We start from the raw sequence: 25,352 nt of genomic DNA, 5'->3' as shown, positions 1-25,352 counted from the left end.
TTATCAAAGCAAGAAACCTTCAGAGGTTGCAAAGGTACAGACATTCTGTATTTTTCACGAGTTGTCATTGCCGATTTCCATCCTCTATACTCAGTATACTGTTAATGCCTTTGTATCTTTTAATGCCTGTTTATGTCTTTATACTAGACACTATAAAGTTGGTGTGAAGGTGGAATTCAGTGAAGGAATCTAAGCATCATCAGCTTAACTTCAAATTCACCTCTATTTCACTTGATGTAACGTAACTCTGATCACAGCCACTGTAATAGACGGGCTCATAGATGGACTTTTAAAAAAATCTTAAACTTTAATTTACATTTACATCCAAGTCTGCTATTGCAGCTCTATCACATAGTACAGACTTTTTTTTTTACATAAAATATTTTTTATGAACATAATGCCACAAAAAATGCTTTCATCACTTCTGCCATCCCTTCTGATCTGTTGATTCAGTTGTTGAAGTGGTTTGTTTTTCACTCAACAGTGAAAAGAAAACCATCAGCTGATTTTCACAAACAGCTGATTTACTAAGAAGCATTTGATAGAATTCAAAATTTACAAAAACAGTGATACTGCAGAAAAAAACACAACAGACCACAGATGAGATAAAGATGTTTGTTTGTTAATTTATTTGCATTTATGAAGCATTATGGAAACATACTTTTCAAGTTCACATATTTCCAGCAGTTATAAAATCCAATCAACAGATTGCTATTTATTGTTAGTTTGGTGAGAGCACTAGACATGCCACTGTGCCAACCTCCAATGCAGCACCAACGTGACACTGCTGGTCATCAAAGAAGATGTGAGGCTTGATCCTCTGCAGTGTAGGACCTTTGTTAGCCCCTCCCACAAACACAGCTTCATCAAGCTCCAGACCCCAGGTGCGCAGAGTGTTTAAAGCTCTGTAGCCGTCACAGCCTGCCCCTCGAGATGTCACCAGGTAGGTATGAATGGGACACTTCTTGTACAGGCCTCTATTATGCAACTTTTTCTGCAGTTTTATTAAAACCTCCAAGAATCCTTTGAATGGTCCCTGAATAAAGAAAAGAGAAGAAGAGCAGAGACTCAACACATGACCATCTGGTCAAAGCAGGAAAGTGCATTTGGATAATTTAGCTGATATCAGTTTATTTTAATGTAATTAGCAAAGATTTTCTTTTCTTTGATTAAATATATATATTGTTTATGGCATGTGGTGTTTTAAAATGTTTTAAAAAAAAAAAAGGCAAATCATACCTTCTTCATTGGCTTTTCAACATTTTGCTTCTCATTCTTCAAGAATGCTTTTAGTCCAACCCCCTGGAACTCATTAGAGAAGAGGACAGCGTCACCATCAAAGGCAACACGCAGCTGATCCTCAAAAACTGGCATGTCTGTCTTTGGGGTGAACATGATAGCAGCTGCTACACCTGATACAGGGAGATTAATTCACAGTAACACACAGAGTCATTAAAGTACAACAGCAGAAACTGCACTTTGTCTTAAAATTAGCACCACATTTAACACTTTTACCTTCATTCAAAGCTTCCTGAACCTTCAACCTGTTTGGTTCATCAGACAGGTACAGGTGGGTGTTGTTTCTTTTTAACTCACTCACAAGCTGATCTTCAGTCACTGGTAACAGAGTGATAAGTCTATCCAGCCCTGCAAACAAGAATGAATGAAAAGGCTGCTGGACAATCGGATTTACCAAAACTGTTTAGACTTATCAGGATTAGTGCAATAGTGTTACTATTACTTACTTATATCTATTATTTTTTAATAACTTGCTTTTAGAGTCCTTACACTAATAAAGTCCATCCATCCATCCATTCGCTTCCACTTATCCTTTTCAGGGTCGCGGGGGGCGCTGGAGCCTATCCCAGCTGTCATAGGGCGAGAGGCGGGGTACACCCTGGACAGGTCGCCAGTCTGTCGCAGGGCCAACACACAGGGACAGACAACCATTCGCACTCACATTCACTCGTGCATTCACACCTAGTGGCAATTTGGATTATCCAATTAACCTATCCCCACAAGCTGCATGTCTTTGGACGGTGGGAGGAAGCCGGAGTACCCGGAGGGAACCCACGCAGACACGGGGAGAACATGCAAACTCCACACAGAAAGACCCCGGCCTGATGGTGGAATTGAACTCAGGACCTTCTTGCTGTGCGGCAACAGTGCTAACCACCGTGCCACCGTGCTGCCCTAATAAAGTATTCTCCTTTATTAGATTGTGTTTTTAGTTGTTTCGTTTTCTTATTGTAAGCCTGTCATTAATCTATGCAAAACTTTGAAGTGCATGAAAGGTGCTGTACAAATGAAGCCTGAATGATTTAGAAAGAGTGGTGGAGTAAACAAGAGTTAATCAGAATCACTTCGAAGAGGAAAAAATTTTCTCAGTCTAATTGTTTCCATTTATTCATTTTCTCAAAATTTAAAAGTTTCCTCATAAGACACATGTATTTGAATTAATAGTAAGTGTGTTTGGAGGTATCATTAACTCACCATGTTCACGGATCTGATTCATGAGAAAGTCTGATGATGAGCTGTCATCGATTAGTATGACCTTAAAGAGCTCCTCATTCTCAGAGTAATCGTTTCTGAGTTCAGCATTGACTGCCTTCAGAGCCTGAGAGCAGGACAAGGAAGCGAAATGAAAATTGAGTTAAGGTTGAGTAACTGTGTAAGTGCAGTATTTGTGTGCTGGTTTCTGTGGTGCTTTTTCTTATGTGGTATATTATAATCTTCCACAGTCATTAACATCTAACCACTGCATGCAAATGTTTCAAAATTTATCAGTGTTAAATTAATCTAATTAAATATGGAAAAATTCATATGTTTCTGTTTCTGAGCCTTTGCATCCAGGCTGATTTACCATGACGACGCTGATTTTTATTGCAACTCAAACCAGCTGGTTAGCTCCACATCTCACCTCCAGCTTGGAAACATCTCATTGTTTTCCATTGTTGTTTCTTTGTTTATATCCAAGAGTCTTTTGAAAAATGTTATGACTCAAGTGTTGTGAATGAAGGTTTAAAGGTACGGAAGAGGATTAGGGCCACTGGAAAAAAAAACAAAAAAAAATTCTGACTTTAATCTCAGAATTCTGACTTTTTTCTCAGAATTCTGACTTTAATCTCAGAAGTCTGACTTTAATCTCAGAATTCTGACTTTAATCTCAGAAGTCTGACTTTAATCTCAGAATTCTGACTTTAATCTCAGAATTTTGAGGTGGGCACCTGCAGGCTTCCAGCTTCGGTGACAGCGATGTGTCCAGTTTGGCAGGTGGAGAACTAATTCACTAAATATGGTGGATATAAGTGACTTTTTGCGTGGCCGAGGGGTCCCCGAAGATGCTATTTTATTAATGGAAGAGCAGAAGGTGAGTAACAAAAAAGAGAAATAGTTTGGTGTCTCCTATTTTTACAGGAAAACAGTTACGGTACAGTTACGGTTAGCTGTTAGCATGCTTGTTAGCTTATAATGTTATATAGGAATGAACGTGTTTCACGATGTTACAGTATACTAGGTGAATTGACGTTTTAACTGTTGTTGATCGCAGGATCATCCCAGATGGGTTCGTTGCATTTTATTTTATTGTTCTACTATTTCAGAGTTTTTCAAGGCAGTTAAGCGGAGCTGTGTTACAGATGCTAGCCGCCTGCCAATATCACTGATATATTTGATGTGTACAAGTAAGTTACACTTAGTACAGCGGAGGAGAGAAACTGTAAGGAATGTTAATGCGGATATTTCACTCAGAAAAATGGGTGGCGTTCATACACAGCCACCGACACAGCCCCGGTTGTTGTTCTGACGGTGGCCGACTGACGATCCCTTCACAACATGTTAGCTAACACAAACTAATGTAGTGCATGTAACTGTGTATACGTTAGTGGTACAGTGTCGGAAGAAATGAGCAAACTGTTTATAATGTCAGAATGACATCATCTTTCTCCTATATATAAAAGTGCTGGCTGAGGAGCGCTGCCGGGTTGAACTTTGACCTCGGAGTGACGTGACGTTTGTTCGCACAACCAATAGAAGTGCAGAAAGTCGCAAATCAGGCATATTGTTCGCATAAACACAAAAATAAATAAATAAATAACGAAATAATCCCGATATTGTGCCAAAGACTGATTTACAATGTTACTTTGTGTTCTATGTGTAATACCTTTGCTTAAATGACTGTGTATTTATGACTCTGCGTTATAGTCTTACATACATAAGTAACATTCATATGTACAGATAAAAATGTACAGAGCTATGTACACAAGCGTGTACACAAAAGTGTACTGCTGATCGAGCTGCTCAGTGGTCGTACAGTCTCATGCAGAGAGCGTGGAGGTGTTGTCCATGGTGGATGTTAGCTTAGACAACATCCTCTCCTCCCCAGTCTGCTCAGTGGACTTTAGCAGACCGCTAAAGCTGGCCCTCCCGACCAGTTTGTTAAGTTTCCCCCTGTCCCTCTCTGCCATTCCACCACTCCAGCAGACCACAACATAAAAGACAGCAGACGCCACCACAGTGTCGTAGAACATCCTTAGAAGACGTACTACCTACATCATAACCAATCAAGTCCCGCTTTTTTTTAAATACAGAAGAGGATTTATTATTTACTGAAAGGCTATGCCTTAGTTTGCTTCTTTCATTATTGTGTTTCGCCCTGCATAAAATAGATAGCTTTTCTGATAACTACAGTCAATACTCTCCTACTGGCATTAGCGGTGACCTAAGAGGCTTAACTGTAATATTGCTTTGCAGTGTAAATGTTGCAGAAAATGACTGTCTTTTCTTTCTTCCTGTGTGCAGATTGACTGTGACATCATAGCGCTGATGGATGACGCAACTTTGGCAAACTACATTCCCTCGTACGGAGACCGAATTGCCGTCTTCAATTTCTGCAAAAGCAAGCAACCACTGTCAAAAAGAAAACTAGGACTTCTGCAAAAACTTCGTGAGAAAATGAAAACCAGAAAAGAAAGTCCAAAGGAGAACACTTCACATACAGATGCAGGAATAAGACAGACAAAGAAGCAAAAAGCAACACGCAATGTTGAGATAGGATGGATACATTGTGATGGAAAAATAGCCAAACAGGTGAGAGCCAAGCAGGGAGGTGGCACTAGAAAAATTCAAATGGCCACTGATGCTGGATTAAAAGATATTCTTCAGGAAGGAAAGAAACTTTTTTTTCCTAATGGCATATCTCCTAAGGGATGTGAAACAGATTTTGAGTTTGAGGTTTGGGACTTTAAACAGAACCACCTTACTGATGATACCTGCCAGTCTATTGGCAATATGTATGAGGCAGCGAGACTGACAATGTTACGCTTCTACATTGCAACAAAACCAAAAGATCCTGAAGAAGATGCCAGCGAGACATCTGAAGTGGTGTTTGTCTCAGAAAGCAGTGGCAGTGATATTAATCCATTACAAGTGGGGGAAGTCAGGGGTAATTTTGATGAAGTCATCGCTGGTTCAGAAATTTTAGATGATCCAGAAATTACTTTTGGTCCAATTTTTGATGCTGAAGAAGATACAGAAGACACATTAGTCTATGAGGGTTTTCTTGTACCCCTCAGTCCACCTAATTCAGAGAACATAATAACAATCACCATACGTCATACTGACACTTTACATGACATGATTACTGCTTTCTCTGATGAGGAGATTTTGACCAAAACACTGAATGTGAAGCGCATACTTCCAGACAACACAGAAGAACCAGGCACTGGATCAGGAATACTAAGAGATGTACTCACATGCTTCTGGCATGAATTTTATGAACGATGCACCCTAGGTGCAACTGTTAAAGTGCCATTCATTCGCCATGATTTTCCTGCTGAAAAATGGAAGGCAGTTGGGCGAATACTCCTGAAAGGTTACCAAGAATGTCAGTATTTTCCAAATAAACTTGCAATCCCTTTTCTGGAACAAGTGCTTTTCAGTGGTGTTTACAGTGATCTTAAAGCACACTTTCTACAGTTTGTCACCAGCCAAGAATGTGATGTTTTGATGGAAGCAGTAAAAGATTTCTCTGCAGTTGACTTGGATGATCTTGTGGAAATTCTTGACAGTTATGGCTGTAGAAAAAGAATCACTGCTGAGACTCTTCCTACAATCCTTGATGAAATAGCACACAAAGAGCTTGTCCAAAAACCAATGTTTGTTATTGACTGCTGGCGGGAGATCATCGACCCCCATATCTCCCTCAGTCCGGAGGGACTGACCAAGTTATTCTCTGAACTGCAACCAACTTCAAAAAAAGTGTGCCAGCTGCTGAAATTTGCTGTGGATTTGACTCCACAACAAAAAGAAGTGAAAAATCATCTCAAAAGATTCATCAGAGAGCTGGATAACATTAAACTTCAGAAATTTATGCGTTTCTGCACCGGATCTGACCTTATAGTAACAAACAGTATTTATGTGGAATTTCAAGATATGACAGAGTTTACAAGAAGACCAGTCGGACGCACGTGTGGGAATGTTCTGCAGCTAGCTAACAGCTATGAAGACTTCCCAGATTTTCGTTCTGAATTTAATGCAGTTCTTGAAAGTAATGTCTGGGTGATGGACATTGTTTAGACTCTCACAGCAATGCGCTACATTTGAACTGCTCATGCACACTAGAGCATAACTGTAAAGAGATGTTAGGAATTGTGACCAGGAGATATTTTATTTTGTATTCTTATGATCACAGTTATAATCAGAAGTATCAACCATTAATCATTTACCATTGTTGAACCAGTTGACAGAATAATCTTTGAATCACATCTAGGTTATTTTGACTAGAATATTAATCTACACAGATTATCAGTACTTTAATTAGTCTACTGTTGTTCTGTACTATTCTTGTTATTTGCTTAAAGCTGTGTCACAGTTCTGTAACCACTCAGAAGCCTGTGGGTCCTGTTGGACCCTGCCTTAGTTCTATGTTCAGTTCTGCACGTACGCCGGCCTGTAACAACACACACACACTTAATAAGAACAGAAAGGTCGTCTTAGGACAGTCTTTCTGAGAGCTACACTATCACAAAATGCACAATGTATTACACACTTAAGGAGAACGTTTTGAGTGCGAGGAACTGTTATCATGTCCAGTAATATCTAACTGTGAGGGCGTCTCAAGACAAGGTCCCTACATGGTCCCTGTTTGACACACACACACACTTACAATAGATATACACACCACACACACTGGTTTTCTCTGAGTGCTGGACGGAGTGGGAACATCTGGAGGCCATATAAGGGGAAACTTCCTGAGCTCTGGGAACTGACTGTTACTTACCATGTGACTTGACGTCATCATTGTAATAAAAACCTTGTGACGTGGTTGTTCGGAGGGAGATCAGCGCTTAGAGCCTTGTACTGCTCATCTTCCCCATATGTACATATGTATAATAAAAATCACTATTCTGACATTCACTAAGACCATGCAGCCGTAGTCTCTTCCTCAAAATCCGAACCATGACAATTCTGGTGCCGAAAAACCCGGTTTGAGGAGGGACAAATGGAGCGTGGCTGGGGTATAAGTGGTGTCAGACGGACGGCCAGGAGCTACACTGAGTGATGGGCCCCGAAATATGAGAGGTAAGCACCGCCTGTTGATGGATCTCCAAAGGTGCCGAATTGGAAATTAAGTGCTAAATTAAAGGTTCACTCAGTGGAGCTTCTGTTCTGTCCGTGGTGATTTTGGGGTAATTAGTGTTAGATGTTTGGGGAATATTTTATTGATAAAGGTATAGCTGTTTATTGTGGGAGCGAATTTTAAGAGGTTTAAGAGGTTATATGAGGTTAAAATAATACGGTTTAAGGTGTGTGGAAACAAATAACATGGTTTAAGGTGTGGAAACCGATGTGGGTGGCTGGATGCCAGCGGTCACCTGGTTAGTGTAGAGGATTTGGTTTAATTGATTAGCAGAGACGCGGTCTCGGGCGTCAGGGGGCTGAGAGCTCACCGTGAGGCTTTTAAAACAAGTAATAACTTGTAACTAAATTTATTTTAGCACTAGAGACGCGGTCTCTTAGGAATGCAGTTGTCCAGCAGGTGGCACTGACTCCTACTCGCGGACGCGCGTTTAGGCTTTTGCCCGGATTTAGCCGTCCGTGGGGATTCGGACTCCCTAAAAAGGCTAGACAATCAATGGGTGATTGTCTTATACTGCATTTTTTGATCGACAGGGTCGCGGACCCGGCCGTGACCTTTTAACGTGGCTGACTTGTGAGTTTTAAGTATAGCTGAAGGCGTGAGTTTGGTGCCAGCGTCGGACGTGGAATTCCCTGCCAGTTGCGGGAAGCAGTTATAAAGTAACTAGAACTTAGTAATCGGGCCGTTGTCGGGGTGGCGTCCCCGAGGCGTGTAATTGATCAGCAAGGCGAGGCCTGGGCTATAGATGCTTTTAAATTAGTCAAAAACTTAGGTGTAACCTCTTCTGGCATACGACGTCTATGCGGGCCCGTGTGTAAATAGGTAAATAGGACTTCAATTACCTGTGTGTGTAAATAAGTTTTATAAATCTGTTAAATCTGAAACTCCTGCTGAACTTCCTCTCTACAAACTCTTTTCTCTTCTCTCCCTCTTTCTCTTAGAGGGGATTCTGTGTGTGTATGAGTGCTGAGAAAGAAAAAAAGGGAAAGGGTCTCTCTCTCTGTCTCTGTGAGAGAGAACAAAGGTGGGGGCCGAGTGAGCCCGCGGGGCCGAGCGGTTTTGGAGTTGGTTTTGGAGTTGGTGACTTTAGCTGTGAGAGTTGTGAAGAGAGCAGGTTTTTCTTTTGTTGTGGTGTTAAGTATAAATTGAATAGACTGTGATTAATCGGTGATTTTCTGCCTGTTGTGCTGCGTGGCAGACACAGAAGTGTAGAAATGTTTGTGGTTTATCTTTGTTTGAAGTTTTATATAGAGTTGGTTGATTCAGGGTGATTTCTCCCGTTTGAGGGAGGAGTTGAATTATGGTTATGTTAAAGCTTTGCTGTATGAGTGTGAATTTTTGCTGGCTTCGCATGTTTAAATGGAAGCATAGAAGTTTGAGTGAGAAATTGTTATTGGTGGGGTTTAGGGTTAGTAAGGAGTTAAATCAACCCTCCTCAAGAGTTCAATAATTTAGGCAGTTATGTTTATACAAATACTAAATGTATGTTTAGTGTCTTCATACAGGTGGTTTTTTCTTAATCTGGAAACCTGAGTACGACAGCAGGAGACAAGCCAAGCTTTGGCTAAAAAATTCACGGCTGGACACCAGAGTAGTCCCCACCCCTCCTGGAAAAAAGAAAGAATGAAGTTTTAGGCGTGTTTTTCTCGCTGAACTGCTCTGGGTGCTGTGTCCCTGAATCTCACCAGTGTTTACCTCTGGCGGAAGTCCTGGAGAAAAGGAAAAGATGTTCCTGGTAAATGACTGAAACAAATAAAACCACACACAACCAGAGAAAGGTATGAGAAGTGTGAGGAACAGACACATGTGCGTGTTAGTGAAATGCCTCGTTTGAGAAAAGTTAAATTAACCCATATACAGACGCACCCACACATGCAATGAAGAAACAGCTTACATACATGTGCACGTACAAGCAAGGTTAAAGTAGCAACACTTAATATACACCTGTTTTTAAAGGATATAGTTTATCCACTACTGACAAATAAACTCTGTGGGTTGCAGGACAACAACTTAACTTCAAAAGGAGAGACACTGGTCTGACCATCCAGTGAGGACACGACAAATTTAGTGGTTAAAAGAGTTAAATTGTGACATGTTTTTGTGGATTGCTTAAGACAAATGATTACTGAAGGACAGTAAATTCCTTTTTAGGTTTTTAAACATGATTTTAAGAGTTTGAACACGTACCTGTGTTGTCCTGCCAACTTGGGGGGTTATGAGTTGATTATATGGTGAGAAAAGACAAAAAAAAAAAAAAGAAGGGGGGGAGAGAAGGCCCCGTTGTTTCTCCCCTCTCTGGATAACACAGCCAACACAACATCATTTTCCTGTTCGCCTGTGGTTGTTTTGTTTTTGTTTTTTCTGAAAGCCGAAGCTGACCTGGACTCCTACCCTCCTCTACCATCGTTGCCCTCTCCGCTACCATCTTTGACCCTTTGACCCCTGAAGGCTACAGCAGCTGGACACACAACAACAACTTGAGGATGTCAACAGTGCTGCAGAAAGAGAATGCTAAAGCTTCAGCTGACAGAGCTGTGACGAGACGCACATTAAGCCTGGAGGAAAAGGGAGGGTGAGCAAAAGAATGCTGACCTCTGAGAAGAGCCGAACAGCAGAGCTGCAGAAGGCCGTGGAGCAAAGTAAGGACAACATAAACAGACTCCAATCTGACGTGGAAGGAAAAGACTCTGAGGTTTTTGCCCTCAGTAAGAGCTCAAGGCATCAGAGCAGAAACTGAGCACGGCTCCGGAGGAGCTGGTTGCTAGCTGAACTCATCAGTCAGACGTGGAGTTTCACATACAGGACTTGAAATCAGGTGGAAGCTTGCTGGAGCAGGAGGTCGTCAGACCTGACGCAAAGCTCCAACAGCAGGAGCAAACCCAGAAAGAGCTACAGAAGCAAAAGGGTCAAGTTACAAGGAGAAGATGCAGGCAGCTGCAACAACGGATGCAAACAGACCCAAAGAGGAGGGAGGACCCCAGGGCAGGCTTCAGGCCGCTGGTTTACTTAAACGACAGAACAGGAAGGTGATGAACACAAACATACACCAACACCCAAACACACACTTCTGCATGCGCCGACTTAGAATGAAGAGAAACACACACATGAACACTTATGCACTCGTTGAGGGAGTGAAAACTGATACACACCCATGCACCAAAATCAGAATGTTGATTTAATTCACTAAGAAGTGACACATAATGCTCCGGCTGCTGCAATGAAGAATGCTTTATTAACAAAGGCTCAATGCTGCACACAACAAATCCAAATCCAGAATCTGCTACAATAATAAGCCCAGAGGGCATTTGTGTGGTTTGGGGAGCAGACTCAGGAGCAGTTTAGTTATGAAAACGATGCCTGTGTGAGATATCTGGGGCCTAAGACTCGACTCAATTGTTTACTGTACACTAAAAAAGAAAAGAAAACAGCCTGAGCAGTGGTCCAGAGTGAAAACGATGAATTAACAGTGTGAGTCTTATTTCAGAGCGCCACATCATTGTGATGGAGATTTAATAAAAGGAGGAACACACGGACAAAGAAGAAGAGAAAGGGGGGCCAGCCCTTGGACACGATTGCCTGAGGTATTAAAGTTCTGTACTAAGTTCTGGTTTCCAGGGTGAGAAAAGTCACGCAGTGCCAGTAGTAGAGTTGGGTTGAGTGATGATTCTAAATTACTGTAAGTAAATCATCGTAGACCCGTTCAAGTTTCATGATAACTAGGATCTAGACTTTGTTGAACTCTAGGCAATTTGAACAGGTAAAATTGGAGTGACCAAGTAGCAGTTGAATAAAAGTTATTGAATAAGTGTTGAGATAAATTGGCAGAATTAAGAGAACTAAAACATTTCAAGAGCTCAAATTACTTAATATGGAAACGGTTTCAATTTTGTTTCACGAACGCAAAACATATAGGTTTAGGAATAGGAAAAGGTTGAGGTGGTGTTGATTTGACTCTGTGTAGGTTTAGGTTTGGCATTTTTACTGATGGGAGGAATATTTAGTGACAAGTCCTAAGACCCGGGCGGTTGTATTTTTGTTTTTGTTATCTTTCATTTTATTTTGTTTTATATTTTGAACAGTGCACTGATTTTTGTTTCTGAATCTTTTCTTTAAGCAGATCTGCACATCGGAAATTACAAGCATTACACGTCGGCGAGAAAATTGTTGTAAGTGAGTTTCTCCGCATTGAAATGGGTTCTGGAGGAAACACTTATGGGGACAATTAGAAACGAGAGTCCCTGTCTAAAAAAGGATTCACCGAGGTAATCCGATCTCAAGTTCTTCTTTCTCTTTTGAAATGACGTCATTTGCTGAGAGTGGAAACTAAATGCGACGATAGGTTCCACTATCAGCAAAGAAAGAAAAAAAAATGAAGGTATGAATGTATGAGTGAAGGAGAGATAAAACTGACTGGTAAAACTGACAGGACTTGACTACGACTTAAGGTTAACCTCCACCTAGATAGAACAAGAGGGTGGATGAATTTATGTGTGTTTCTTTTTACAGGAGTAGGAGGATGACAAAATATTCAAGGATGAGTGAACTTTTAAATGCCATTTTTGTGTCTTGTGTTGCTTACAGAGGTAACTGCGCAGCGTTAATATATATATATTCTTCTTTACAGCGTTACAGTTCTTAATGTTTTCTTCTGACAGGAGATCTTTTTATAGCACCTCTGGAATGTGGATGCTTGACTGCGGTCAATGTGCTGCTAATGTTTGCTTTGCTTTGGTAAGGATGGGGGCAGTAGAAAACAGACAAGTGACATGAAAACAAAGAATAATAATAAAACAAGTAATAATAACAAATAACTAATTTGGGGACAGTTTAACCTAGAGCTCACTAACTGGCCATTAGGGGGCTCTGAGTGATAAACACGTGGAGTAACATTGCCCAAGTGTGAATAAAACAAATTGCGGCAATAATAGTGATTTAATGATTGGAGAAAACCTGAACATGATACTTGTCTGTTGTGCTGAATCTTTTATTACTCTATGATGTACAGGTGGTTGTGAATGAGCTGCTTGATTTAACGGATTTGCTTTTTAGGTAAATTGGGAGTTGAAGGAGCTTAACATGTAACTGCTGACTAACGTTTTTACACAGGGTTACAGCTTGGCGGGAGAGTGTTTTGGAGAGGATGTGTAATGTTCTGGTGCAGTTTCCAGTGGGGAGATTGCAAATACAACTAGAACTATTAATTGTGACTAATCAAAACTAACCTGAAACTGAGGAGGTTTTAGATAAGGAAGAATTAACACGGATATGAAATGCATCTGGTCTTTAATTGCAGGTGTAACCATGAAGATTTTTGGTACAGATTGCAGGTTGTTGCTCATTATTGAAGTGTGCTCATACAGGTAAAAGCTATATAAGGGGTCTATGATTTCGTTTGTGTTTTAATAATTTAGGTATGGCAAAATTAAAGGTTTTTTGACAATTTAGAGAACCAGTGAGGAGCATAACTAGATGATCACAAACTTGAGTACTATATTTAAATGGAAGTTGGAATTAAGAATGCCCAATTTGTTTGAGGTTTGTTTACTTTTATACACAAATTGCAAATGTGCTTATAACGAGCTGGCACTTAGTCTATGAAGGTCAGTAGTCAACAACATTAGGTTAGGAGAGCCGGCGAGGGAGGTGTGTTGGCTTTCTGTCTCTTGCAGAGGAAGGAACAGACACCAGACGAGGTCACAGATAGGTGAGGGTCCTTCGCAGCAGAGATAGACACAGTGACGGCCGAGACACCACCTGGGTCCAAGGCTCATGGCGTTTGGGCTCCGGGTAGTCCCCTCAAAAGGATTGGGTCCCATTAACACAGCAATAACCATGAAGGGGTGGCGGAAATCCAGGAACACCAGACCAACGAGGGTGAATGAGCAGAGGGGAGCTCAGGGAAAGGCGTATTCCAGGTCACAACACGGGTGGTAAACAGAGGCAGAATAATCCTCTGCAACGTGGCTGGCTCGCTCAGTAGTCTACCTGGCGAGTCGAAGAATGAAGAATCCGAGGGCGTTTCTTCACTCCAAGAGGAGGTGGCAAGGTGGCCTGAAGCGTGACAGGCTGACACTCGAGTCTGAAGCTAAAAGATCAGCTGAGTTGTGGGACAATTGGAAAACAACGGAGGTGTTGGGGTTGATGAGTGTCACAACGTGTTTGTTTGGTTTGGAGACAAATCCAGGTGTGAGTTGGGCTGGCAAGCCAGCCCAAAGAGGAGGAATGTGACCAGGAGATATTTTATTTTGTATTCTTATGATCACAGTTATAATCAGAAGTATCAACCATTAATCATTTACCATTGTTGAACCAGTTGACAGAATAATCTTTGAATCACATCTAGGTTATTTTGACTAGAATATTAATCTACACAGATTATCAGTACTTTAATTAGTCTACTGTTGTTCTGTACTATTCTTGTTATTTGCTTAAAGCTGTGTCACAGTTCTGTAACCACTCAGAAGCCTGTGGGTCCTGTTGGACCCTGCCTTAGTTCTATGTTCAGTTCTGCACGTACGCCGGCCTGTAACAACACACACACACTTAATAAGAACAGAAAGGTCATCTTAGGACAGTCTTTCTGAGAGCTACACTATCACAAAATGCACAATGTATTACACACTTAAGGAGAACGTTTTGAGTGCGAGGAACTGTTATCATGTCCAGTAATATCTAACTGTGAGGGCGTCTCAAGACAAGGTCCCTACATGGTCCCTGTTTGACACACACACACACTTACAATAGATATACACACCACACACACTGGTTTTCTCTGAGTGCTGGACGGAGTGGGAACATCTGGAGGCCATATAAGGGGAAACTTCCTGAGCTCTGGGAACTGACTGTACTTACCATGTGACTTGACGTCATCATTGTAATAAAAACCTTGTGACGTGGTTGTTCGGAGGGAGATCAGCGCTTAGAGCCTTGTACTGCTCATCTTCCCCATATGTACATATGTATAATAAAAATCACTATTCTGACATTCACTAAGACCATGCAGCCGTAGTCTCTTCCTCAAAATCCGAACCATGACAGAATATGTATTTTTATGTATTTTGAACTTATACAGTATACTTTTTTTAATTAGAGAGAAGTTTCTCATCTCTGTTAGAAGTCTAGTTTTGGCTAATATTTCATTTTCTTTTATCATTTTGAGTTTTACATAATACAGTCACAAAACAAAACGAACAGGTACACTGTTTACTACCATATCCAGAGCTGTCTTCACCAAATCCAAGCTTTCCAGCTGTAAGACAGAAACCTTCAGCAAAACCATGAAGAAAGATTACTTAAGATCTATAAACTATAATTAAACTGCTCTTAAACGTTCTTTAATGCACCATGTGTGGTGTGAGAGCTCAGCACAGTCAAATACTTTTGTAAGTAATTAGTAGAAAGACGAATTCATTCAGATGGTATTTTCTTATTAGGTCAGGGCTAAAACTGAACATAGTTATAACGTAAAAGTAATGCTGTTATGCGACACTGTATTGTAAAAGGAATAAGTACAATTTTATACTTTAGCATTTGTCATGTCTGAAAACATTTTGCTTTACAGTATATGCAATTTTTAGTTAAGGTAGGTTAAGGTATCAAAGTTTGGCATTTGTTGTTGATTACAAAGGTTCCATATAAAGTTGGTGAAAATATTTTTTAAAATTCCAGTATTTTCTTAATGTCATATTGTTTCTAAGCATACCTGTTATTCATCCATCAAATTGATTCAAGCTGCTTAAAGGATTCAGTCTGTTTTGAAGATGGTTATTGATTACTGAGATCATAAATAAACACTGTACACTTCAGTGCAGTGGTCAAGTACTGTGATTATTCAGGCATCCTTTTGTAATGCCAAATTGTCATGTTCTCAGATATAGTATTAATCTTAACACCTGAAAAAATGTCTTGTTACTGCCAGAAATTATGCATTTTTATTTGTATGCATGTATGTTCTCAGTCATTCACACTTGTTTTTATTTCTATACCATAGATGACACTGAAGGAATATGTGATACCACAATAGCCAGTGTTCATGGTCTTTACAGTAAGTCACTGATGTATACTGATGCATAACAAGACTGTATGATATCTATAAGTTTGTTTTAAAAGTTGAATCATTCTTGTTACAGGGCAGCTTATACGGTTATGAGTTTTAGCCATGTTATTGGCGTTGGCAAGAACAGGTTTCTTGTAAACTTTTTCCAATAAAATGTTACTGTACACAGTACATTTGTATTGTTGTTTTGAATATGTTCATCAAACTCCATATCTATTTGAACATGCCAGAATTCAAGAGACTGCCACACATGAGCTCAGTAACATGGAAGAATACCATTTATTTTTAATTTCAAATATTTCATAAAGATACACAAATATAAATGTAAAACATGTTGCACTTAATGGGACAATAACTTGGTTCCACTTGCAGGAACTGTTTTGTTGCATTGTTGCTGGGATACTACAAATAAAAGTCAAAATATTTTTGGTATGTTTCTTATAATTTTAGGATTCATATCATGAAGGGGCCTTGTATACAACAGCTAACACTGAATCAGTATAGCAATGATTCATGGTCATTTTACATGAAAAACCAGCTAAAATATCTTACAACTAACAGAAGTGAAATACATTAATAATAAGTGATGGATCTTCATATGGGTAAATGATTATAATAGCTTTGCTTTAATATAATTGCACTAAAGCTCCCCAAAAGGCATAACGACTTTAAATATTAACAATGATACGTTTATAGAAACATGCTGTTGTCAAGACCTAGAATTGTTAATGCTACTATGGTTTGCTGAAACATACCACAGATAACCCGGGCACTTAGCATATCATATGCTGGTGCCTGGGTTTCCAGCCATGAATATTAAGAGTAAAGGTTGATACAGAAAACAATGAGCAGGGAGCTGGTCAGTTTATATTTTATATACTATGCACATGTCTGGCAACAAAACAGAAATTTATATTGCAATTTACTGGTAGGCAGGTTTACACCACTTATGATTCAATCAAAAATATAACATTTGTAAATGCAGTTTAATGTATGGCCTTTTAAAAGGATTGACATGTGTTTCATAACTGATTGATAATATCACAATATTCAGCTTTTTCAAGTAATATATAAACATTTCTGTTTAATGGTAGTGTGAATGTAGAAAAACATTTTTCATTTAATGCAGTGCAGAAATACCTGCATAAAAGGTACCTGTAAGACATGGCACCTACTATCAAATCACGTTATCAAGATAAAGAGAAATATTTTGTATTTATTTGTACATTTACACACTGAACTTCCTTAAATACTTTGCAGTATTTCTTCTCTTAACCTAATGTACAGATCCGCAGCACCAAGTGGATCTCCTGGGGCATCCCATTCATTTTCTACCATAAGCAGACAACACAGTTCAAAGACTGTTTCATCACAGGGGTGTTGACCTTTTGGGCTACACTCTTCCATACACAAAGTGATATCCTCCATAGAAATAGGCTTCAGTCTATCCTCAGCACTGTGCAGCTCTGGAAATGAGTACATTACTACTGGTCGACCCGATGCTGCACTACCACTTGGCCGGATTTTGTGCGAGTTCCATGTGTTCACAAGTTCATCAAGTTCATCCTACATGAAAAACAACACAATATAAGTACCGGTATATGAAACAGACCATGTACCAGTAGATTTAGCCAAAGTTGAGGCTTATTAACTCATTAATCAACAGACATAGAAACTGACCTCTAATTAATGTAAAACCAAGCAGCAACAACAAAAGAGCACTTTCACTAAACAGCACATGGACACAGAATGGTGCTGCATGATTCTGCTGTTGAATAGATAGCCCAACACTTTATACTCAGTGTGCAATGATTCTACAATATATTTTCAATAGAGAATTAACCAAATGATAGGATTGCTTTCTGAAAACCGTGCCCAAAGGACCACTAGGTAACAGACTCCATAGTAATTTAAACCATGTGGCAATAAAAAAGGTGCAGTTACTTCCACTGATAACATGAATACAATTCCATCAAAGTATTAAAATGGAATCCCAAAAAGTTGATTCTGTTCATCTGGATGTAGCGTTTTCAGTGTGAGAAATGTTCTGTCTAAAAACATTCCTTAACTGGCTGATTGAGCATGCATCAAGACATATTAAAATGGAAATAAAATTCATATTTAATTTAAAGAAAAAAAAATGTTCTAACCATATTTATATTTTCTATTTATGCAGCTAAGACATTACATAGCATGAGCACATGCTTTTACCTGAATAAGATTGAGAAAGCAGAATTGGATAAGACTTTTGTCCAAAAAATCCCCTGTGAAGTGGCCATCATCCTGAAAGGTTTGAAATAAGTTCATCCAAAATTGTGCACTCTGTTTGCGTAGGGTAGCCCACCATCCTTCTATACGTTGGTTGGCCGTACTTCTTCCGTAAAGGAAACTTTTCTCACCTGCAAAACTGTCTGTGTGGTTTCTCCGTAAAAACATCTGCATTTGTTCGACACAACCATTTTCGGTACCTCGGTCAGCACGTAACCTTTCTGGACATCCGCTGATGCATGAAACTGTTTTCAGAAAATAACTTGCAATCAATTTAGGGTCACTGTTTGTAGTATAAGCCTCCATCCATAAAACATAGCGGCTAAAACCATCTATGCAGCCACTGATAGCAATACCATATGGTTTCAACTTGTCATAGCCATCCATGTGCCAGAGAGCATTTGGCCCTCTGCAGCTGTACTGTCGTCTTCTCAACCGTCGAGCTCGTCTCAGTTCCACACCTTGAGGGTCAAGCAATTTGATTATGCATCTTACAGTATCTTGTGACACCACAAATCCATGTTGAATTGCACGTAGATGTAGCCAACGATAACCTTGCATCTGTCCATTTGTCATGATCTCTTGTTGGACAAAGGCTAGCACTTCCTCCAAGTTTGATTGATTCTTCCTTCTAAAAAGCCCAAGTCTTTTACAAATTCTCTTTAGAGTTCGAACACTTATAATTGTCTGATGACTATGTGCTAAAATTGAAAGTATTTCTTTGTTACTGAAAGAAAGTCTGAAATACAGTCTTATTAAGTCATCCAAATCTGACATGTCAGCCACTGTTTCTCTCACTTTGAGAGGTGAACTTTTTGCAGAAGTCCTAGTTTTCTTTTTGACAGTGGTTGCTTGCTTTTGCAGAAATTGAAGACGGCAATTCGGTCTCCGTACGAGGGAATGTAGTTTGCCAAAGTTGCGTCATCCATCAGCGCTATGATGTCACAGTCAATCTGCACACAGGAAGAAAGAAAAGACAGTCATTTTCTGCAACATTTACACTGCAAAGCAATATTACAGTTAAGCCTCTTAGGTCACCGCTAATGCCAGTAGGAGAGTATTGACTGTAGTTATCAGAAAAGCTATCTATTTTATGCAGGGCGAAACACAATAATGAAAGAAGCAAACTAAGGCATAGCCTTTCAGTAAATAATAAATCCTCTTCTGTATTTAAAAAAAAGCGGGACTTGATTGGTTATGATGTAGGTAGTACGTCTTCTAAGGATGTTCTACGACACTGTGGTGGCGTCTGCTGTCTTTTATGTTGTGGTCTGCTGGAGTGGTGGAATGGCAGAGAGGGACAGGGGGAAACTTAACAAACTGGTCGGGAGGGCCAGCTTTAGCGGTCTGCTAAAGTCCACTGAGCAGACTGGGGAGGAGAGGATGTTGTCTAAGCTAACATCCACCATGGACAACACCTCCACGCTCTCTGCATGAGACTGTACGACCACTGAGCAGCTCGATCAGCAGTACACTTTTGTGTACACGCTTGTGTACATAGCTCTGTACATTTTTATCTGTACATATGAATGTTACTTATGTATGTAAGACTATAACGCAGAGTCATAAATACACAGTCATTTAAGCAAAGGTATTACACATAGAACACAAAGTAACATTGTAAATCAGTCTTTGGCACAATATCGGGATTATTTCGTTATTTATTTATTTATTTTTGTGTTTATGCGAACAATATGCCTGATTTGCGACTTTCTGCACTTCTATTGGTTGTGCGAACAAACGTCACGTCACTCCGAGGTCAAAGTTCAACCCGGCAGCGCTCCTCAGCCAGCACTTTTATATATAGGAGAAAGATGATGTCATTCTGACATTATAAACAGTTTGCTCATTTCTTCCGACACTGTACCACTAACGTATACACAGTTACATGCACTACATTAGTTTGTGTTAGCTAACATGTTGTGAAGGGATCGTCAGTCGGCCACCGTCAGAACAACAACCGGGGCTGTGTCGGTGGCTGTGTATGAACGCCACCCATTTTTCTGAGTGAAATATCCGCATTAACATTCCTTACAGTTTCTCTCCTCCGCTGTACTAAGTGTAACTTACTTGTACACATCAAATATATCAGTGATATTGGCAGGCGGCTAGCATCTGTAACACAGCTCCGCTTAACTGCCTTGAAAAACTCTGAAATAGTAGAACAATAAAATAAAATGCAAGGAACCCATCTGGGATGATCCTGCGATCAACAACAGTTAAAACGTCAATTCACCTAGTATACTGTAACATCGTGAAACACGTTCATTCCTATATAACATTATAAGCTAACAAGCATGCTAACAGCTAACCGTAACTGTACCGTAACTGTTTTCCTGTAAAAATAGGAGACACCAAACTATTTCTCTTTTTTGTTACTCACCTTCTGCTCTTCCATTAATAAAATAGCATCTTCGGGGACCCCTCGACCACGCAAAAAGTCACTTATATCCACCATATTTAGTGAATTAGTTCTCCACCTGCCAAACTGGACACATCGCTGTCACCGAAGCTGGAAGCCTGCAGGTGCCCACTTCAAAATTCTGAGAATAAAGTCAGAATTCTGAGATTAAAGTCAGACTTCTGAGAATAAAGTCAGAATTCTGAGATTAAAGTCAGAATTTTGAGAAAAAAGTCAGAATTCTGAGATTAAAGTCAGAATTTTTTTTTGTTTTTTTTCCAGTGGCCCTAATCCTCTTCCGTACCTTTAAACCTTCATTCACAACACTTGAGTCATAACATTTTTCAAAAGACTCTTGGATATAAACAAAGAAACAACAATGGAAAACAATGAGATGTTTCCAAGCTGGAGGTGAGATGTGGAGCTAACCAGCTGGTTTGAGTTGCAATAAAAATCAGCGTCGTCATGGTAAATCAGCCTGGATGCAAAGGCTCAGAAACAGAAACATATGAATTTTTCCATATTTAATTAGATTAATTTAACACTGATAAATTTTGAAACATTTGCATGCAGTGGTTAGATGTTAATGACTGTGGAAGATTATAATATACCACATAAGAAAAAGCACCACAGAAACCAGCACACAAATACTGCACTTACACAGTTACTCAACCTTAACTCAATTTTCATTTCGCTTCCTTGTCCTGCTCTCAGGCTCTGAAGGCAGTCAATGCTGAACTCAGAAACGATTACTCTGAGAATGAGGAGCTCTTTAAGGTCATACTAATCGATGACAGCTCATCATCAGACTTTCTCATGAATCAGATCCGTGAACATGGTGAGTTAATGATACCTCCAAACACACTTACTATTAATTCAAATACATGTGTCTTATGAGGAAACTTTTAAATTTTGAGAAAATGAATAAATGGAAACAATTAGACTGAGAAAATTTTTTCCTCTTCGAAGTGATTCTGATTAACTCTTGTTTACTCCACCACTCTTTCTAAATCATTCAGGCTTCATTTGTACAGCACCTTTCATGCACTTCAAAGTTTTGCATAGATTAATGACAGGCTTACAATAAGAAAACGAAACAACTAAAAACACAATCTAATAAAGGAGAATACTTTATTAGGGCAGCACGGTGGCACGGTGGTTAGCACTGTTGCCGCACAGCAAGAAGGTCCTGAGTTCAATTCCACCATCAGGCCGGGGTCTTTCTGTGTGGAGTTTGCATGTTCTCCCCGTGTCTGCGTGGGTTCCCTCCGGGTACTCCGGCTTCCTCCCACCGTCCAAAGACATGCAGCTTGTGGGGATAGGTTAATTGGATAATCCAAATTGCCACTAGGTGTGAATGCACGAGTGAATGTGAGTGCGAATGGTTGTCTGTCCCTGTGTGTTGGCCCTGCGACAGACTGGCGACCTGTCCAGGGTGTACCCCGCCTCTCGCCCTATGACAGCTGGGATAGGCTCCAGCGCCCCCCGCGACCCTGAAAAGGATAAGTGGAAGCGAATGGATGGATGGATGGACTTTATTAGTGTAAGGACTCTAAAAGCAAGTTATTAAAAAATAATAGATATAAGTAAGTAATAGTAACACTATTGCACTAATCCTGATAAGTCTAAACAGTTTTGGTAAATCCGATTGTCCAGCAGCCTTTTCATTCATTCTTGTTTGCAGGGCTGGATAGACTTATCACTCTGTTACCAGTGACTGAAGATCAGCTTGTGAGTGAGTTAAAAAGAACAACCCCACCTGTACCTGTCTGATGAACCAAACAGGTTGAAGGTTCAGGAAGCTTTGAATGAAGGTAAAGTGTTAAATGTGGTGCTAATTTTAAGACAAAGTGCAGTTTCTGCTGTTGTACTTTAATGACTCTGTGTGTTACTGTGAATTAATCTCCCTGTATCAGGTGTAGCAGCTGCTATCATGTTCACCCCAAAGACAGACATGCCAGTTTTTGAGGATCAGCTGCGTGTTGCCTTTGATGGTGACGCTGTCCTCTTCTCTAATGAGTTCCAGGGGGTTGGACTAAAAGCATTCTTGAAGAATGAGAAGCAAAATGTTGAAAAGCCAATGAAGAAGGTATGATTTGCCTTTTTTTTTTTTTAAACATTTTAAAACACCACATGCCATAAACAATATATATATTTAATCAAAGAAAAGAAATCTTTGCTAATTACATTAAAATAAACTGATATCAGCTAAATTATCCAAATGCACTTTCCTGCTTTGACCAGATGGTCATGTGTTGAGTCTCTGCTCTTCTTCTCTTTTCTTTATTCAGGGACCATTCAAAGGATTCTTGGAGGTTTTAATAAAACTGCAGAAAAAGTTGCATAATAGAGGCCTGTACAAGAAGTGTCCCATTCGTACCTACCTGGTGACATCTCGAGGGGCAGGCTGTGACGGCTACAGAGCTTTAAACACTCTGCGCACCTGGGGTCTGGAGCTTGATGAAGCTGTGTTTGTGGGAGGGGCTAACAAAGGTCCTACACTGCAGAGGATCAAGCCTCACATCTTCTTTGATGACCAGCAGAGACATGTTGATGCCTCATTGGAGGTCGGCACAGTAGCATGCCTGGTGCCTTACCAAACTAAAAATAAATAGCAATCTGTTGATTGGATATTATCACTGTTGGAAATATGTGAACTTGAAAAGTATGTTTCCATAATGCTTCAAAGATGCAAATAAATAAAGAAACAAACATCTTCATCTAGGGCATTATTGTATTTTTTTCTGAAGTATCAATGTTTTTGTAATTTTTTTTTTTTCTATCAAATGCTTTTTAGTAAATCAGCTTACTCCAACTCTGACATAGCATGTAATATATCACATTTTATCCTCAGTCAAAGGTCTTTGAGTTGTATTTCACAGGGAGAGAACAGAATGAGAGCTAACTTCACTCAGAGATGGGAAAAAAATATAAGAAAGGAGAGGAAGAGGATAAGGCAAAGACTGCTGAGTGGCAGTTGATGAACTGGAAATTTAAAGCTTACATGAAAGTCATTTTTATACTTTTTATTTAAGAACATTTTTATACAGCAAAAGGGAAAAAAGGGGAAACAAAAAACCCCAAAATATTATGAGGTCATGGGAAGACAAATATATGCACGCATATACATCTGCACATACATACATATACACATAAATACTATAGTATTGCAAGTTCTATGCATTAAATAATGCTGCCACAGTTTGTAAAGCCCAGCCATTTTCTCCAACGTCTCCTTCCCAAGTCCCTCTGAAATCGCAGGGTGAAAGCCATACATTCCACCAATCTGATGTTTTTCACTATAGAAATAAAAAGACTTACAGTGGGAGGATAGCCTTTTTCGCAGATGCCAAAAGAATTCTCAGGAGATAAACTTCATCTGTAACTAAATCTTCTGCAAAACATCCCAGATACATTGATGCGAATGTACAGCTCACATTGAATCCCGGTGCTTTTGGAATTTTTTTTTAAAACTTCCAACCAGAAGGGTCGTATGGACCGGCAGGACCAGAATATGTGTCCATGGTCTGCCATGACTTCCCCACAGTTTCTCCAGCACAGTGCAGGTGTAGCACTGAATTTAGACTTTTGTTTAGGTAATATGGAAAAATGTATAATGTTCTTCCAACAAAAGTCCTGCCACGTGTTGGAGTTAGTTGTGGTGAACTGTGTTTCCCAAGTCCTTGTCCACTCGTCTTCTGTAATCTCAATGTCCATTTCTCTTTCCAATTTCTGTTTTATGTAAATTGTTGAGTCCTTTTTAGCTTAATCATACATTTGTACAGTTTACTTATCAGGGCTTTGTTGCTCCCGGAGTCATAAGCATCAATGAAGATGTTAACAATCGAGAAGTCTCCAAGGACACAGCTGTTTATTCTTTTACCAATATAGTCCCGAAATTGCAAGTATCAGAAGAAGTCTTGTTTCTCGAGGTCGTAAGTCTTACATAAGGTATCAAAAGCCATCATTTTTGATTTTGAGATAACTGTACAGCAGTAATACCATGCCATGCCGATTGTCTAAATTTGCTGTCATGGCAGGTAAAAATTCAGGGTCGTATGCTGGCCACCTCAGATGTTTTATCTCCTCTTCAAGTTGTGCCTGCTTGACCACTCCCCTCCATATTTTTAATGTCAAATTGACCCATTGGCTGGTTGTCAAAATATTGTCCAACTCAGAGGCTGCGTGGCCAAGCCTAGACTGGATCGGGGTGCCCGAGAGAGACATCTCAATCGCCTTCCACCTTGCACAATAAGATGGGTTTACACCAACACACCAAAAATCTCAACTGAGCAGACAAGTAGTAATCCCTTAAAGAAGGTAGAGCCAAGCCGCCTTTTTCCCTCGGCAACTGCAAAGTAGAGAAGTTCACCCTTGCTCTTTTGTTGAGCCAAATTAATCTTGAAATGTGTTTATTCCATTCCTTGAATTGCTTCTCAGGAATCGGTATGGGTAAAGCAAGAAAGAGATACAGTAATTTAGGAAGAATGCTCAATTTAATTATTTGTATCCTGTTGCCGAAGTCAAGAGGGAGCAGGCTCCAAATGTTAAGGTGACTGTATATTTCTCTATTAGTATGACTGTAATTAAACATCGCACAGTTGTGACAGCAAATCCAGCATGTCCAAATTAACACTGTCGGATTTGATTTCAACACTATTAAAGTGTCTATATGGGGTCCACACCAGAGAGTGTTAATTTAACTCTTTTTGGAGAGTTGGTACGTTAACTCTGATTTAGTGTTAAACACCAAATCTGTCTGGAGTTGATAATTTAACACTTGGTGTTAAGAGTTTATATATTAACTCTCAAAGAGTATTTTAGTTTTACTACGTAAGAGTTATCTTCTAATTCATTCTAAAAAGCGGGAATTTTACTGTTCTGAACTTCTAGAAATTTCTTTTGGAAATAAACATTTACTAAAAAGACGCAATGGTTTTTGAAAAACATTTATTCTGAACTGTGCACCACAATTTCAAAACATTTTC

General features: G+C 39.7%; 3 protein-coding genes and 1 long non-coding RNA gene across 4 annotated transcripts; 3 read left to right on the top strand and 1 right to left on the bottom strand.

Annotated features, from left to right (window-relative positions):
- Positions 1-619: 619 nt before the first annotated feature.
- On the bottom strand, positions 620-2,745 carry LOC120739800 (cytosolic 5'-nucleotidase 1A-like). Its single transcript, XM_040041691.1, has 5 exons — positions 2,740-2,745; positions 2,494-2,617; positions 1,516-1,647; positions 1,240-1,412; positions 620-1,036 (listed from the first exon to the last, which is right to left on the bottom strand). The coding sequence occupies exons 1-5, from the start codon at positions 2,743-2,745 to the stop codon at positions 722-724; spliced, it is 750 nt and encodes a 249-aa protein (XP_039897625.1). The 3' UTR covers positions 620-721.
- A 465-nt stretch (positions 2,746-3,210) lies between these two features.
- Positions 3,211-5,740, top strand: LOC120739799. The gene is made up of 3 exons (XM_040041690.1): positions 3,211-3,370; positions 4,801-5,427; positions 5,702-5,740. The coding sequence occupies exons 1-3, from the start codon at positions 3,296-3,298 to the stop codon at positions 5,738-5,740; spliced, it is 741 nt and encodes a 246-aa protein (XP_039897624.1). The 5' UTR covers positions 3,211-3,295.
- A 774-nt stretch (positions 5,741-6,514) lies between these two features.
- Positions 6,515-11,889, top strand: LOC120740143. Its single transcript, XR_005697325.1, has 2 exons — positions 6,515-7,581; positions 9,132-11,889. It is a non-coding gene; the product is annotated as an uncharacterized LOC120740143 (long non-coding RNA).
- A 9,061-nt stretch (positions 11,890-20,950) lies between these two features.
- On the top strand, positions 20,951-22,979 carry LOC120739796 (cytosolic 5'-nucleotidase 1A-like). The gene is made up of 4 exons (XM_040041687.1): positions 20,951-20,956; positions 21,079-21,202; positions 22,281-22,453; positions 22,656-22,979. The coding sequence occupies exons 1-4, from the start codon at positions 20,951-20,953 to the stop codon at positions 22,977-22,979; spliced, it is 627 nt and encodes a 208-aa protein (XP_039897621.1).
- Positions 22,980-25,352: the final 2,373 nt, after the last annotated feature.

The sequence above is a fragment of the Simochromis diagramma genome, unplaced genomic scaffold (assembly GCF_900408965.1).
Source record: "Simochromis diagramma unplaced genomic scaffold, fSimDia1.1 OVJJ01000304.1, whole genome shotgun sequence".
Taxonomy (NCBI): Eukaryota; Metazoa; Chordata; class Actinopteri; order Cichliformes; family Cichlidae; genus Simochromis; species Simochromis diagramma.
The sequence above is the reverse complement of the archived record's forward strand: the minus strand, read 5'-3'. Positions and strand labels throughout refer to the sequence as shown.